Source organism: Heteronotia binoei, chromosome 8 (genome assembly GCF_032191835.1).
Source record: "Heteronotia binoei isolate CCM8104 ecotype False Entrance Well chromosome 8, APGP_CSIRO_Hbin_v1, whole genome shotgun sequence".
Taxonomy (NCBI): domain Eukaryota; kingdom Metazoa; phylum Chordata; class Lepidosauria; order Squamata; family Gekkonidae; genus Heteronotia; species Heteronotia binoei.
The window spans coordinates 20952922-20969743 of NC_083230.1; the positions used below are offsets into that span (position 1 = coordinate 20952922).

A 16822-nucleotide genomic window follows, 5' to 3' on the forward strand; every position below is an offset into this window, starting at 1 on the left:
TCTCCGCTCTTCAAAACTCTGGAAGCGGGGGTGGAGGGGGGGAGAACATACCTTTAGGCTTCATGTTGTAGAGCTCCTGAGCCGTTTGCAAAATGTCTGCCCCTTTAAGGCTGGGCAGGAAGCAGAAAGGGCTTCTGAGAACGGCCCCTCCCTTTCTTTTGCTTTCGTTTTCACAGGAAGTAGAGTTGTCCGGAGGAAGATCTGGTAAGTGTGTGTGTGTGTGAGAGAGGGAGGGGGCAGGGGATTCCCTAGTTTGGAGGCCCTCCCCCCCTTTAGAAAGCGTGGGGGGGAAGGGAAATGTCTACTAGGCACTCTATTATTCCCTATGGAGAACGATTCCCATAGGGAATAATAGGAAATTGATCCGTGGGTATTGGGGGCTCTGGGGGGGGCTATTTTTTGAGGTAGAGGCACCAAATTTTTAGTATAGCATCTAATGCCTCTCCCCAAAATACCCCCCAAGTTTCAAAACGATTGGACCAGAGGATCTAATTCTATGAGCCCCAAAATATGGTGCCCCTATCCTTAATTATTTCCTATGGAAGAAAGGCATTTTAAAAGGTGTGCTGTCTCTTTAAATGTGATGGCAAGAACTCCCTTGGAGTTCAATTATGCTTGTCACATCCTTGTTCTTGGCTCCACCCCCAATGTCTCCTGGCTCCACCCCCAAAGTCTCCTGGCTCCACCCCCAAAGTCCCCAGATTTTTCTTTAATTGGACTCGGCAACCCTAATCTGTAATAATGGAATCATTGTGAGCACTGGCACTAATTTTATCCCTCGGGAGCAGGTGGGTCGTCTGAAGTTTCTAAAGTTGCAAACTGACATGTATATATGAATATGAGTGGACTACAAACTTCTGTAATTTTTGTATCCAATTTGGTATTGGATTATTCATAAGAATGTTTTTGGAATAATAATAATATGAATAATAATTAGAATTCTAATTAGAAGTACTCGTTTTGTAGCTGCTGCTGTTTTAAGAGGTCTGAATAGAATTCATCAGCGATATTCATCTTATCGTTTAGTGATATTTCGTTAACATTCCACAGGGTTTTTTGTATGTTTCTGCTCCTTACCGTAGTGCTCTAGGGTGGCCCATCGGGAGGCTGGTAACCCTAACACAGATCTTAAGTGACCGTCATGTTGATGTGGGACTGAAAAAGGTAATCTTTCATGTACTCAGGTCCAAGAGGAAGGCAGAATCATGTCTTTCACCATGAGTTCCTTTGTAGGATAAGGAAGTAGTATGATAAATAAAAATATCACTCCATATAAATGAAAACTGTAAATTTTAGAGCCAAATTACATGTGATGTTGGTAAAACAACAGAATCTTGGAGAGATCCTAGAGCAACATGCTAACATGTTAACATCCCCAGTTTTGCATCCCCCCCCCCCAGTGGCTGGCATCCCTAATCCCACCTCTTCATCTTCATAACAATCTGTTCACTCACGTGTAATTTCCCTCAGCTAAAAAAATGTCTCTCCCTTGTGGTTTTAACCCTTGTTATTGTGCCTTTTCTCCCTCCTACCTGGGCTGAAAGCAGCACGGGGCACATTTTCACTAAGACAGTTGATCCCTTTCATCACGTGCCATTTGATCTTTTGAAATCTATGGTTCTGTTTTGGAAATCCTTAAGAATTCTGCCTTTAAACTCATTTGCCTTCAAGTCCCTTAGCCCATGTTTTATTTTTTTAATTGTTCACGGGCACGAGCGGCTGTTACCTGCTGATAACCAGACGATGCCTTGGAGCTTTGCCTTCCTTTATCCTCTTCTTTCACTTCCTTTGGCTGTGCCTTGGGACACCGGCAGAGATTATTCAGGAGCCGCTAATCAGCACCTTCTTACAGGATAAGGGACTGGAGTTCTCTTAAAAGAAAACAGGAATTTGCATTAGCAACTGAAGGAGATTAGAATGGCTCATATTCTATTATGAACTATGCAGATGGAATCATTTTTCTCATTGGTCACTCCAAGGAATGCATATTAGACAAAGGCATCCTTCTAAACTTATGTCTGTCCTTGGTTTTGGGGTAGGGTTGCCAAACTCCCTATGAAGCCTGGATAGGGTTGCCAAGTCCAATTCAAGAAATATCTGGGGACTTTGGGAGTGGAGCCAGAAGACTTTGGGGGTAGAGTCAGGAGACATTGGGGCGGAGCCAGGAGCAAGGGCGTGACAAGCATAATTGAACTCCAAGGGAGTTCTGGCCATCACATTTAAAGGGACAGCACACCTTTTAAAATGCCTTCCTTCCATAGAAAATAATGAAGGATAGGGGCACCCTCTTTTGGGGCTCATAGAATTGGACCCCCTGGTCCAATCCTTTTGAGACTTGGAAGGTATTTTGGGGAGAGGCACTAGATGCTATACTGAAAATTTGGCACCTCTACCTCAAAAAACAGCCCCCCAGAGCCCCCGATACCCACAGATCAATTCCCCATCATTCCCTATGGGAATCTTTTGTGGAGGTGCATAATGGCTGTGGGGGGTGGGGCTTCCCCCGCTGGCCAGCTGGCTGGGGGAGGGGGTAAGCCTGTAAAATCGGGGGATCCCCCGCTGGGATCTGAGGATTGGGAAGCCTGAGCCTGGATGTCTGCTAGAATCACAATTGATCTCGAAGTGACAGAGGTTTGTTCCCCTGGAGAAAACTGATAGTTTTCAGAGAATGGACTCCATACAGTATTATACCCCGTTGAGATTCTTCCCTTCCCCAAATCCTGCCCACCCCCAGCTCTGCCCCCAAATCTCCAGAAATTTACCACCCTGGAGCTGGCAACTCTACTTCAAGGCTAACTAGATGTCTGGTTATTGAGTTTAGGAATATAACAGAAAATGTTAATAAAATCAAAAGAATGTTAGGAAAGTGGAAGCAGTGGCAAATGCTTTTGCACCTCCTTCCTGTAGATCACTGAAAATGTATTTGATTTAAAAAAAAAAGATATCCTGCCTTATTACCAACTTATGGCGGCTAACAGCACGCACATTGTACTACTGTCCTAAAAATGTAATTCAAAACACAACCACAAAACCCTAGAAAAATTCATACAGAACAACTGTGGATCAAGAGCACCATAAAAATGCAATATTGACACGAGCCATAACAAAATAACAGATTACATAAACATAATCCTGTCACCAGAAAGGCCTTTGAAAGAGTAGAAGGGGGTTGACATCCTACTTAGCAATTAAATGTTAAATGATACTTCAATCTTTGTAAGTAAAAGAGCTAAAAATTGTCCATCAGGTTCCACCAAGTCCCGAATTGATATCTCATTGAAGGCCTTTATAGAAGGCACTCATGCAAAGCTATTCCCGCTGCTGGATTTATAAGGGCTGACCTAATTCTTTTCACAAGAAAGCAGAAAAGTGTAGCGCCTTTTACTATTCGCTTAACAAGTGTCTGAATGGAAGCAGAACTTTGGGACACAGTTTCATATTGTAAAGGTGCTTTAGGAGTAACTACTCCAGCTTGGAAAATCCATAAGCAAAACACACAATACTTTTTATTAGGACCAGCCAAAGTGACACAATCTGTGTCTAAGCTTTTGCGTTCTCAAGAACGCTTCACCAACCCTGATGTTTAACAAGGGGAGGGGAGGAGAACTGTAATGTACTGAGAACCGAGACGGTTTGAAGGCAACATAGTTTATTCAGTAGCACATTACAAGAGGGAGAACACGCGGGCCGGGCCCCGCTTATATACAGTACCCGGAACAACCCCCCTCCTCCGACCAGGCCAATCCTGGTTGGTCAAACTTCCCGCCACAGATCTTGATGGGCAGGGCGAATGGCGAGCTCCATCCGGGGACCCAGGGGATCGCCTTTAGTAGCGATCGCCATGTCGCCGGGTAACTTATGTTCAATACATAACAAGAACAAAATATATTAAGATGCATAGAACAACCGGCAGATGTATAGATTCAAAAGGGTGCTGGTGTCAGGTTGCACCTTTGGGCTTCTGATTTGCCTCCATCCCCCCCCCCCTCGCTTCTTTCCAAACAGCCAAGGGTGGCTGCAACCTGATGCTGGAATTATTTTAGCCCTCGGCAGATGGTATGGCGTTGTGCCATTTACACAAAGGGGAGCCCATGGGTCCCCAGAATGCACCCAATATATGCAATGTGTGGATTTTCCATGCAGGAACAACTTCCATTTTCACAAACCAAAATCTAATTCACATGTTCTGTGAATCATGCACCCTCAACGCACGGCCGGTGGGCTCCCTCTTTGTGTGAACGAAATGCCAAAATAGCTTATGCAGATTAATGAAGACTCTGCAAACCTGCTCACCATTCTACACCTTTAAACATCACACCTGATGAAGGGTTCCAGAGAACTCAAAAGCTTGCACGCTGTACTGTGGCATTTTGGTTAGTCTTAATAATAAAAAGTCCCGTTCAACCTATGTTTTCAGATGTTTAGGTTACCTGCAACCTTTTCCAACTTTGAAGTGTGTAAGGAGACAGTTACCTTTCCTGCTGCTATGGGGGATGACATACCTGTGAGAAATGCCTGGAATTCTAGATAATTCAAGAAGCAGCTGCTTACCCTTTCTTTGCACAATGCTGTATCCTACACCTTAAACTGTACAGCAGGGGTCCTCAAACTACGGCCCGCGGGCCAGATGCGGCCCACTGAGGACGTTTATGCGGCCCACCGGGTTATGGCAAAATCAGACCGGAAGTGACGTTTGACCTAAACTCACGTTAGCAATGCACACTTCCGGCACTGGGCTGAGGCGGCAGAGACAGAGTGTGAGGCGATACCGAGGTGAGGTGAGTTCCCAGGCTGGGGTGTGTGGTGTGGGGGAGGGAGAAAGATGAAGAAGACGGAGAATTGACGGCCCGCGGCCTTGTACAGTAACGGCAGCCACCACAACAGTCCGGCCCTCCAACAGTCTGAGGGACAGTGAACTGGCCCCCTATTTAAAAAGTTTGAGGACCCCTGCTGTACAGCCGCCTGGTTGCACCTTTGAGCTTCATTCTCTTCCCCATCCTCTCTGGTAGTTTCAGAGAGAAGAGTTGAGCTCAGGTTGGCTAGCTGCGAGAAGAAAATCAGAAACTGTGCCGGTAGGAGAGGCCAGAGGACAAGGCATTGACTCCCATGCTAATAATTGGTTCAATTCCACAGCATAATTTGCCTCACTAAGTTGCTCTGAGAATAAAATCAGATATCTCCTTGTGTGAACTCATCAGCGAGAGTATTCGTATGGAATAGAAACATTTCTTGAGCAATTTCAGAATTCCGTACATTTCGTGTGGGTGGGAAACACCTGGCTCCTTATTTTGTTCGCTAAACCCAAAGATCTAACTGGCACTTCTTACTGAATCAGGCTTCAGAAGGGGATCCTCCAGGCTGAAGCAGATGACCCTGTGAACCATACTTTAAGGGGCCATGGGAATAAAGTATGAGATTCTTTTTCAAAGAACAAGTATAAAGGTCTTAAATAGAAGAGAGACAGAAAAATCCCTATGTGCAAGAAATCTCTGAGGTTTTGAGCAAACAGTTTTCTGTTCTAGAGAGCTACTGCAGGGGTAAGTTAACAAAAAAATACAAACATTAAAAAGGGTTAATGGTTCACATACCCAATCATGCACTAACTTTATTCACAAATATATTTTCCACAGACTCCATGACCCCCATTTCCATTCTAATTTGTCTAGCTGAAGATTGATTGCTTGTTTTCTGAGGGGGGGTGAAAATGTCACAAACTGAATTTTTATTCCAAAAACATGCATTTCATGTTAATAAAATCCCACTTTTCACTTTATGTGCCAGCCAGGAAAATAATGCATTAGCTTTATGTTTTGAGATCCTGAAGGTTTATATAGTGGAGAAAAGAAATTCCTGTGACAGGGTCTGCTTACCTCATTCTTGCCTGTTCCTTATGCTGAGATTAAAGGCATACGGCCTGCCACGGCCATATCTTGCCAAGGAAAGTACTGATAAAAATGTCTCTTCCTTTAGCTTTAAAAATAAACAGTGTGATCTGGTCAATTCCTAAAGCTAGGATTACAAGATCAGGCCTCTGGCAATTCTAAGGTAAACATAACATACACCTGTTATCATTTCGTCACTATAAAATTTCTTTGAATAAATAAATATTGCCCCTTAAAATGGAATGATCTTTCCAGGGCCTTCATTACTTGCATTTCCTGCTATACAGGTTATTCCTGGTTTATATTTATCACACCAAGGTGTGTACAAACATTTATATTAGTGTCAAAGACTTAACACCATTTAATCATACATTAATAATTCCACAATAGTAGCTGATTACAAAACAGTCACAGAAGACGTCTATCAGTGAAAAAGTCCACACAACTCCATATATGGGGCAAAGCCTGCTTCCTGTGCACTTCTCTATGTCCTGTTGACTTCCGTGCTGCTACCAAGGAATCAAAAAAATTACACTGGAGAGAGAAAGGGGACTGCATTCCTAGGTTAAATTATGGTTTCATTCTTGTCCCTTCATCAGCCTGATGCAGAGCATCAGTTGTTCTAAAGAGAGTTGTTCTAAAAGCAAAAGTATTTCTCTATGGCTCCGTGAAAAGATGGTTATGGAGAGATCAGGCTGACGAAGGGACAAGAATGAAACCGTAATTTGACCTAGGAGTGCGGTCCCCTTTCTCTCTCCAGTTGAATTTTTTTTGGATTCCTTGGTAGCAGCACGGAAGAGGACAGGACATTGAGACGTGCATAGGAAGCAGGCTTTGCCCCATGTATGGAGCTGTAGGACTTTTTCACTGATAGACTTCTCCTGTGATTGCATTTTGTAACCAGCTGCTATTCTGGAGCATTACTGTATGTTTAGATGTTAAGTTTTTGTCACTAAAATATATGTTTGTACACACTTTGGTATGATAATATTTCTGGTGTTGATTGTATTGTTCCATATTTACACATTGAGACCTGTTGAATTTATATCTTTATCTACGCAGGTTATTCCTGGCAGGAGTATAAATGGTGACATGAATAAGAATTGGCTACTGTATGGGCCAAACGGAGGCATGGATGCCTCCACCAGCGCCATTCCCCCTCCCTATCCCCTGCAGCCCACTATTTCCCCCTCCCCTCACATGCACTAGTGAGTAGGTATGGTAACACAATTTTTAAAAAAGCCTTCTGGTAATATCGGGTTGGAGAATGAATGACAAATGCGAGGGGATAGAGAGAAAAGAACTGAGAATTGCTGCGTAGACATTTTGCTGCCATTGTGAATGCCTCTACAGTTGCAGTGGTAGTAAGTTATCAGCTGGGGAATTATCCCAATGTGAATCCAGAGGAGAACTATATTACAGGGGTTCTGATCACCATGGAGAACTATGGAATCAGGCAGGTCATGGGAGTTTTGAATATGTTGTTTGAGCTGGGTCTTTGTGGCGTAAGGGGGGAGAGGGAATCCTTGTCAGGGGGTGGGTATGGCTGCCTGTAAAAGCCCTACGTGAAAGGGACGGTGGCTCAGTGGAGGGAGGGACGGTGGCTCAGTGGTAGAGCATCTGCTTGGGAAGCAGAAGGTCCCAGGTTCAATCCCTGGCATCTCCAAAAAAGGGTCCAGGCAAATAGGTGTGAAAAACCTCAGCTTGAGACCCTGGAGAGCCGCTGCCAGTCTGAGAAGACAATACCGACTTTGATGGACCAAGGGTCTGATTCAGTATAAGGCAGCTTCATATGTTCATATGTTCAAAGGGACTTGGTTTGCTTGAACAGCTGAGTACATGGCAATGTTCACAACAAAAACTGTTTCCAACACTGACATGATTGTGCAGGAACAGTCTGGAGCAGAGGGAGGCACTCCGAAACACATCCCAAAGAGCACCATTTGGGTCAAAACCCAAGACTAGTTCTGTACCCAAGGGATCAGGGTGAGTGCCTCAGTTTGCTCCCAGAACACCTGGTCACATACAACTCTCCCCCACTCCTCATTTTGTTAGCTGGCATGCCAAAAGGGAGGAAAGAACTGGGAGGAACATCTTTAGCGGTTGTTTAACATTTTTGTTGGAAATTTGTAATTTACAAAGATTGGGGTGTCCAGAGGTGTAAGCCAAAGGGCTCTTGGCTGGTAACTCCAAAAGAGCCAGTCATCAAGTCCAGGACCGGTTGCTGTACATCCCCTCAGAGATCATCGTGAGGTATAAATACTTAAACATCCATCTTCACAGGTAGATTCTGGAGGAGGGTGGCTCTTAGGTCATAAAGGTTGCCCGTCTCAGTCTACAAGGAAATAAATAACTTTGGAGTTTCTTTAATTACTGTTGAAAATATCTGGGCCCCAGCTGCTTAATATTGAAAACTGAGCCACAATAGTTGGTTGTTGTAGATTTTCCGGGCTGTGTGACCATGATCTGCAATCTGCCCTACACCTCTAGAGTAGTTGTTCTATAGTTTATTTTTATTATTTCTTTATTTTTATTTATTTATTTGACTTATATCCCACCCTCTCCACCGAAGCAGGCTTAGGGCAGCTCACACTGAAAGGCCATAAAAACCAGTATTAATAAACCATAACATAAAAAAATATAAAGTGCATCATAAATAAAAGCATATAAAACAATATCAGGCACTATTATGATCTAGCAGCAGAATATATTGATGTATTAGTAATGGCTGGTAGCTACCAATTCAGTCGATATTATGCGGCTCCCATCCAGAGGCAGGCTGCACAGCGTTGCGTCTGGGGGCCGTTTTGCCTCCTTGCAAGGTGGAGGAGCGGGCAGGGCATCATCAGAGGTGGGGGCGGAGCAGGCACGCTCTAGAGGCGGGCTCCGCTCCCTCCTCTCATTCGCCTTGTGCTCGGGGAAAGTGGAGCTCAGCTGTTCGCTCTTTCCCTGCATGAGGCCTGTCAGTCACCATGACTCTTTCAGGCCGCGGTGGTTTGTTGGGGAGTGAGGGTGCTTGTGGAAGGGGCTCTGTGGCTCAGTGGCACAGACTCGGCTTGGAGGCCTCAGATGGGTCCAGAAGGTCCCAGGTTCGTTGGCTTCTGTCAGCGAGCTGCAGGGGTCTTCAAGAGGACGACAGTCATAGGCGTCTAAGAGCATCTTTAGCGTCTTTTGACGCGGCAGTTTGTTACTGGCCGCGGCATTTTTAGCACAGCCGGCATTTTTGTGCTTCTCCTTCATTTGTGTTTAGGCTTGTTAGAGTTGAGGGTTGTGGTCTTTATGGCCTCTTCCCCCCCCTCCTTGCTCTGGCTTCGCCTGCCCCCACTGGGCTGCCTTGGTGTCTTTGTTAAGCCGGCTGAGGAGCCAACCCCCCCCCCCCGTTTTTCTAAGCTTTGGGGGAGTGAATGGTTACTTTGTATTGTGCGGGGCTGTTATTCCAGACAGTGTTTGGAAAGAGGCCTTAGCTAATAGGGGTTTTTAATTGGGCGGCCATTTTTATCTTCCTCCCTGTTGCCGGGGAGAAGAGCGGTCATTTTGTGGATAGCTGGGGGTGACCATTTCGAGGACAGCCAATTTTTTGGAGCCGTGGAATTCTTCCTCCCTGTTGCCGGGGAGAGGAGCAGCCATTTTAAGGATTGCTTTTAACATTCATCACCTACCTCCGGCCACATCAGCGAGGGCAGTAGAAGGGTTTGTCATTGTTTCTTGGGTGCATTATCATGCCTAAGGGACAGGGCAGATCTAAGGGCAAGAGCCCTGCACCGAGACCTCAGCGGCCTGTTCCTAAGCAGTCAGCACCTTTGCCTTCATCGTCTGATGAGGAGGATGGCACATTCGAGCAGTCTGTGTTAGCCAGAATAGCTGCTTTGAGGGTTTGGGTGATAGGCAGTCGGTTGCACTGGGTGGTGTAATGGGTCTGGTTTCCAAGGCAGACAAGGGGGCTAAGAAGCGCTTCCAGGAAGAAATCCTTAATCATTTTTCTTCCCTTGAAAGCAGGTCTTCTACAGACAGAACGGAGGGTGTGTCGCCTCTTCCACAATTTTTTTGTATTTTTAATATTCATCAGTCCCTCACCAGTACCTGCTGTTAAGAGATTACATAAATATGGGAGGGGACTTGGAAATAATACATTAATGATTAGGATGAGATACAGGGCAGAGGAGAATCAGGTGTCAGTGGAAGTATAAATGAGGTCTCACTGATTCAGGAAATTATTTTGTATTTAGCAACATTCGTTTATCTCCCTTTTCTCTTTTGGTTAGCTTCAATGTTAAGTAATGTTAAGTTTGAAACATTAAAGCTACCTCACATTTCTGATTTTAAAAGCGTATTGATGTTCTTCCCCTCAGGGTTTTCCAAAGAGACTTGAAAATAAATCTGATCCGTTTTCTCCCATATGTAATCAATGCACACAAACCACATTGCGGCACACAAGAAAGCAATGCTGGGGTTGGGGAAAGAGGCTTACTCGTCGACTTTGTAATCATTGTGTGAACTATCTCAGGCTTGTTTTGAGAAACCCAGGGCCAGTTAATTTCAATGGCTGTTCTTTCCATTGGCTTCAACGACTATGGTTCCTAATGTACATTTTCTCTTCATAAAATATTTCATGTCTTCTGTTAGTTATGTTCTCCTACTATTACTTCTGCTACTATTAGTTTAACGATGACCAAGTAGGTGGTACATTTGAGCCAGTTTGGTGCAGTGGTTAAGTGTGCGGACTCTTATCTGGGAGAACCGGGTTTGATTCCCCACTCCTCCACTTGCACCTGCTAGCATGGCCTTGGGTCAGCCATAGCTCTGGCAGAGATTGTTCTTGAAAGGGCAGCTGCTGGGAGAGCCCTCTCCAGCCCCACCCACCTCACAGGGTGTCTGTTGTGGGGGAGGAAGGTAAAGGAGATTGTGAGCCGCTCTGAGACTCTTCGGAGTGGAGGGCAGGATATAAATCCAATATCATCATCTTCTTCTTCTACATTCCTGAAGAGTGAGCATTGAGAAGGGTTGGGGTTTAGTTGCAGAGCATCTGCTTGGCATGCAGGAGGTTGAAATCCTTGACATCTCCAGTAAAAGGATCAGGGGGTAGTTAATGTGAAAGACCCTACCTGAGACCGTGGAGATCTGCTGCCATTTGTAGTAGACAATACAGACTTTAGTGGACCAAAGCTCTGAGTCAGTATAAGAAAACTTCATGGGCAATCTAGCTGATACCTGCCACTAGATGGCAACCTCCTCTCTCTCTCCAGCTAATATGATTTCCTGGTATGGAAACACAAAGAGAACTGCAAAAACCTTTGAGCATCATCAGCCACAGATAATGGTATGTCTCAGCCCTAACACCACAAAAAATCAAACTGCTCAGAGGTGGTTTGAGTTATGACATTATACTTTTGTCTGGCTATAGACCCTAGCAGGTGCTATTGAGTTTTCAAAGAGTGCTTTTTTTTGTAGAGCACAAGGTTTTTTTTCTTAATGAAAATCAGCCATCCCACTTCTGTGGTAAGACTTTATGCATTTTAAATTCCAGAGGCAACACCACAACACCCCCCTGGGCCAGTCACATTATCTCAATCATACTTACCTCAAAGGGTGATTGTTGTGAGAAAATGGAGGAGAGGATGATGTTCTAAGCCACTTTAGATTCCCATTGGGGAGAAAAGTAGGATATAAGTAAATAAATGCAAATAGTATTTGAAATACATACCATGCAACCAACCAACCTCATACTGGTGGTTAACTAGGAGTAGATTAAAACAAGTTTGGGAAAGCCATGGAAATAGCTAATTTAAAAAACAACTGATTTGTATTTTACTTCCAGGGAATTATTTTCCAGGATTTCCACCTTGTAACTTCATTATCATTCCAGTATTGTCCCAGGATGTCAAGCTAGATGTTCTCAGGAGATCCTTGAGTGGTAGCACCTGGTTACTAAGGCGCTTTTCAAGGAACTCTTGGTTTAAGCTTCCTTGCTGGGAAACTGGCAACCATAGCTTTTCCAGAAAGTTTGTATAAAGAACCAATAAAGATGAAGATATTGGATTTATATCCCACCCTCCACTCCGAAGAGTCTCAGAGCGGCTCACAATCTCCTTTACCTTCCTCCCCCACAACAGACACACTGTGAGGTGGGTGGAGCTGGAGAGGGCTCTCACAGCAGCTGCCCTTTCAAGGACAACTCCTACCAGAGATAAGGCCATGCTAGCAGGTGCGAGTGGAGCAGTGGGGAATCAAATCTGGCTCTCCCAGATAAGAGTCCGTGCACTTAACCACTACACCAAACTGGCTCTCAATAAACCAAGCTGGAAACTTCTGACCGAATAATTCAAGGCCTATGGGTAGGCTGTTATAATACTGAAGTCTGCTTCAGATAATGCTTTTTCACTCTGATATATCTTCCATTCTTAACTTTTAAAAATCCTACTTGGCCAAAATCCTCTATGCCACTATACAAAGGACCACTGCAAACAACAATGATTTAAAGAGAGCTATCTGTTCCTCTGCAATCAACTTGGACTTGCTAGTTTCTATAAGGATCAGCCCAATATTGGTGAAACCTTACTATCCTCTTGTGTCATCAGAGAGCTGTTCAACTACCAGCAGGCTTCTGGCCTCCAGCATTGACAGGGTCCAACCAAAGCAGAATGTCAGTCACAACAGCTACTATTAGCAAAGGCATCTTGGCCTGACTGTCCATTCCCAGATTGAGATTCCCAGGCTTACAATCCTATGCACATTTCCCATTGAACATACTGAGACTTACTTCTGAATAAACATGCATAGAATTGCACCATCAGTGCCTTACACCATTTGGAAGCATGTTCAAAAACAGCCTCTTGCAGTTGCTCATTGCCAGGGGTGGGATTCTAGCAGGAGCTCCTTTGCATATTAGATTAGAATAATTCGGAATAATTCGGAACCTTACTACGTTGCCACAGGGCGACTCAAAAGCTAAGGAATTGGAGATTGGCTGTGAGGCTTTTGCGAATTTTTTTGCTGATAAGGTCCAATCGCTCCGCCACGACTGCCCTGCCAACTTAGATGCAGTAAGTGAACTCGAGGCCCAATGCGTGTCTTCCGATTCAACCCTGGACTGCTTCGACCCGCTCAGCTTGGAGGAGGTAGACAGAATTCTTGGCACTGCACGATCCACAACTTGTGATCTGGACCCATGCCCCTCCTGGCTAATTAAGGCCTGCCAGGAGGAATTACGATATCCTATACGGGATATTATAAACCGATCCCTCTCAGAGGGCGCCTTTCCAACACCCCTGAAAGAGGCACTGGTCCGCCCTCTCCTGAAAAAAGCTTCATCAGACCCGGCCGAATTGGCACACTATCGACCGGTCTCAAATTTGCCCTTTTTGGGCAAAATTATTGAGAGGGCTGTGGCGTTGCAGTTACAGGACTTTCTGGAGGACGCCTCCACCCTAGACCCATGCCAGTCCGGCTTCCGCCCGGGCCATGGGACGGAGACAGTCTTGGTCGCCCTCATGGATGACCTCCGACGACAACTGGATCGAGGCGGCTCGGCAGTATTGCTGCTGCTAGACCTGTCGGCTGCGTTCGATACGGTCGACCATCGGCTGCTGACCCGCTGCCTCGCCGACGCAGGAATTCGGGGGCTAGCCCTACAATGGCTCTCCTCCTTCCTGGAAGGTCGGGGACAAAGGGTGGCAATTGGGAGGGAGCTGTCTCAGAGACACCCACTTCATTGTGGGGTGCCTCAGGGAGCAGTTCTCTCCCCTATGTTGTTTAACATCTTTATGCGCCCCCTTGCCCAGATTGTACGGAGGTATGGGCTGGGTTGCCATCAGTATGCAGATGACACCCAGCTCTATCTATTGATGGACGGCCGGGCTGGCAATGTCCCAATAAACCTGGACCGGGCGCTGCAAGCCGTGGCTGACTGGCTCAGGCTGAGCGGGCTGAAGTTGAATCCAGCGAAGACTGAGGTCCTTTGCGTGGGCCGCGGCGGACTGGGAGGGGAGATTACGCTGCCGGCTTTTGACGGTGCGCCACTGATACCAGTGCGCAAAGTCAAGAGCCTGGGAGTGCTACTGGAATCCTCCTTGTCAATGGAGGCCCAGATAGCTGCCACTGCTAGATCCGCCTTCTTTCACCTCAAGAGGGCGAGGCAGTTGGCTCCCTTCTTGGAGCGCAGCGTCCTAGCAACTGTGATCCACGCAACGGTCACCTCGAGACTAGACTACTGCAATGCCCTCTACATGGGGCTGCCCTTATACCGAACACGGAAACTTCAGGTAGTCCAGAACGCGGCGGCCAGGCTGCTATTGGGACTACCACGGTGGGAACATGTGCGGCCTGGGCTGGGGTATCTGCATTGGCTGCCGGTTGTGTACCGTGTTCGCTATAAAGTGCTGGTCATTACCTTTAAAGCCCTATATGGCCGAGGACCCGCCTACCTAAGGGACCGCCTCTCCCCATATGTTCCCCAGAGAGCACTGAGATCTAGCTCGCAAAATCTCCTAATAATCCCTGGGCCAAGAGAGGCTCGATTGAAGGCAACCAGGGAGCAAGCCTTCTCCGCAATGGCCCCTCGATGGTGGAATCATCTACCAGAGATGGTACGAGCCCTGCGGGACTTGAATCAATTCCGCAGGGCTTGTAAAACATTTCTTTTCCAGCTGGCTTTCGAAACAGAACCTGGCTAAACTGATGAGATTGATGTGTAGCCATCCAGCCATCTTGTGGATATTACGACCCATAGTAATGTAGCACCTTTTATCTATTTTAACTAACTTATTTACTATGTTATTGATTATTTAAAATTGTTGTTGTATTGTATTGTTTTATTGAACCATGGAATTCCATGCTTGTGAGCCGCCCTGAGCCCGCCTTTGGCGGGGGAGGGCGGGATATAAGAATTTATTATTATTATTATTATTATATTAGGCCACACACCCCTGATATAGCCAATCCTCCAAGAACTTATAAAAGAGCCTTGTAAGCTTTTGGAGGATTGGCTACATCAGGGGTGCGTGGCCTAATATGCAAAGGAACTCCTGCTAGAATTCCATCCCTGCCCATTGCTCTTAAAGAAGTACACAGGCATTTTCCACTGGATAATAGTCAAATGCCAAACTTTTTTAAAAAGTGGTCTTTCGTTCCTTAGACTATTTTAACTGATGTATTAGGTTTTTACTTATTAACTTATTGTCAAAAATGCAGCATTTTTACTGAGCCTCATCACTAAGACTCTCTGTATAAGAAGAAGAAGAAGAAGATAGAAGATATTGGATTTATATCCCGCCCTCCACTCCGAAGAGTCTCAGAGCGGCTCACAATCTCCTTTCCCTTCCTCCCCCACAACAGACACCCTGTGAGGTGGGTGGGACTGGAGAGGGCTGTCACAGCAGCTGCCCTTTCAAGGACAACCTCTGCCAGGGCTATGGCTGACCCAAGGCCATGCTAGCAGGTGCAAGTGGAGGAGTGGGGAATCAAACCCGGTTCTCCCAGATAAGAGTCCGCACACTTAACCACTACACCAAACTGGCTCTAAGGGAAACAATTACATTATTTCTACAATACTTTTGCAGGAGTGTATTTATATTTCTCTGTATAGGCAAACAGAAATTGGGTTTGGGGATCATGTACAACAGCAGTGCCAAAAAATATAACAGAAAAGGGCTTATGATAAACAAGTGTACAGGATTTTGCAAGCAGATTAAAGATGTACAGTGGGCCACAGATAATGTGAACACAAAGGGAAGCTTTTGAACAGTTGTAATAACGTGTGAATGCCCACACTCACACATTTTTAAACATGTACTCATTCTTTAAGTGAGGGAATGTGGGACAAAAATAGGAGCCAGGGTCTTGAATTGCTACTAATAAAAGTACCAGCTTCCATATTAAGATTCAAAGTACTAATAACATGCAACACAAAACAAATAGTATCCACTTTATTTAGAAAAGGTTTGTACAATTAAATTACACATTTTAAAAATTTACACTCCTCTTTCTTCACTTGATTCCTGGTCAAATCATCCTTCGTCGTTACACTGCTGTTTCTTTTGATTCAGGCAATTGTGGAGGCTTAAAGTTCATTATTTCCTTAAATGTGATGCCTGCAAAAGTTCAAAACATTAAAATAATAGTCATAATTTAGAAACATCATTATTTGTATCAGACTGTGGAAACCACATCACCATGAACCGTGATAAAAGAGAAAGGGAAATCAACATCACTCCGTAGAGCTCATGCAATTTTAGAGCTGGTTTATCTGTAACTAACTATAGGAGCTTAACCAAGTAGTATTCATAATAATTAAGATTGTGATTATGAGTTTTTTTTAACCGCAGCATGATTTGCACCCGTCAACAGGTAAAACATGTCATTTCATGGAGATTAAAAAAAGTAACATCTACATATGGCTGCTGTTCATGACATGGTTTCAGGATCTGGTGGAAAAGTGAGCCAGACTTAAGGGCAGGGAACATGGCTATGTACTGGGATTTCCTGAGCATGGAACTTCTGTTTCAAAGTACTGTTTACTTTAACAAGGGCTCCACAGCATACAGGGAGGACTCTGTGAAGTGTGGACACTTTGTTCTTTTCCTGAAGTTAGGGAGCATTTCATACATCCATTGAGGATTTCAACTTTTGTGCGCAGGACATTCCCTGGTAAATCCAACATGGGCGAAAAATCTATGAAGTTCTGAGTCACTTATAGGATGTTAGGCTTTTATTAATCTTATGGTAATGTTTTCCTACCTTAACCTATCAAATCTTAGAACAACCAAGAGGAAAAGAATAGGATGTATTGTTATGAAGCACTCCTACTCCAGCTGTATCTGTTCTAGGCTCAGCAAGTAATTTGCTACATCTCATGTCAGCAAAGCACTCCTTATCCTCCACTGCAACAGGCCATTTCTGCTCTTTTCTGTCTTTCTAAAGTCTTGTATGACTAGACAGGTGGACTT

The 16822-nt window shown here is 45.0% G+C and overlaps 1 protein-coding gene across 3 annotated transcripts in view; it reads right to left on the reverse strand.

The window, feature by feature from the left end:
- Nucleotides 1-15775: 15775 nt before the first annotated feature.
- The window catches only part of MAPK12 (mitogen-activated protein kinase 12), a 69820-nt gene continuing 68773 nt past the window's right edge, over nt 15776-16822 (reverse strand). For all 3 annotated transcript variants that reach the window (XM_060244798.1, XM_060244800.1, XM_060244801.1), the window contains one exon: nt 15776-15967. In XM_060244798.1, coding sequence (XP_060100781.1) covers nt 15897-15967 — 71 coding nt within the window. In that variant the 3' untranslated portion in view covers nt 15776-15896. The remainder of the gene's footprint in view (nt 15968-16822) is intronic.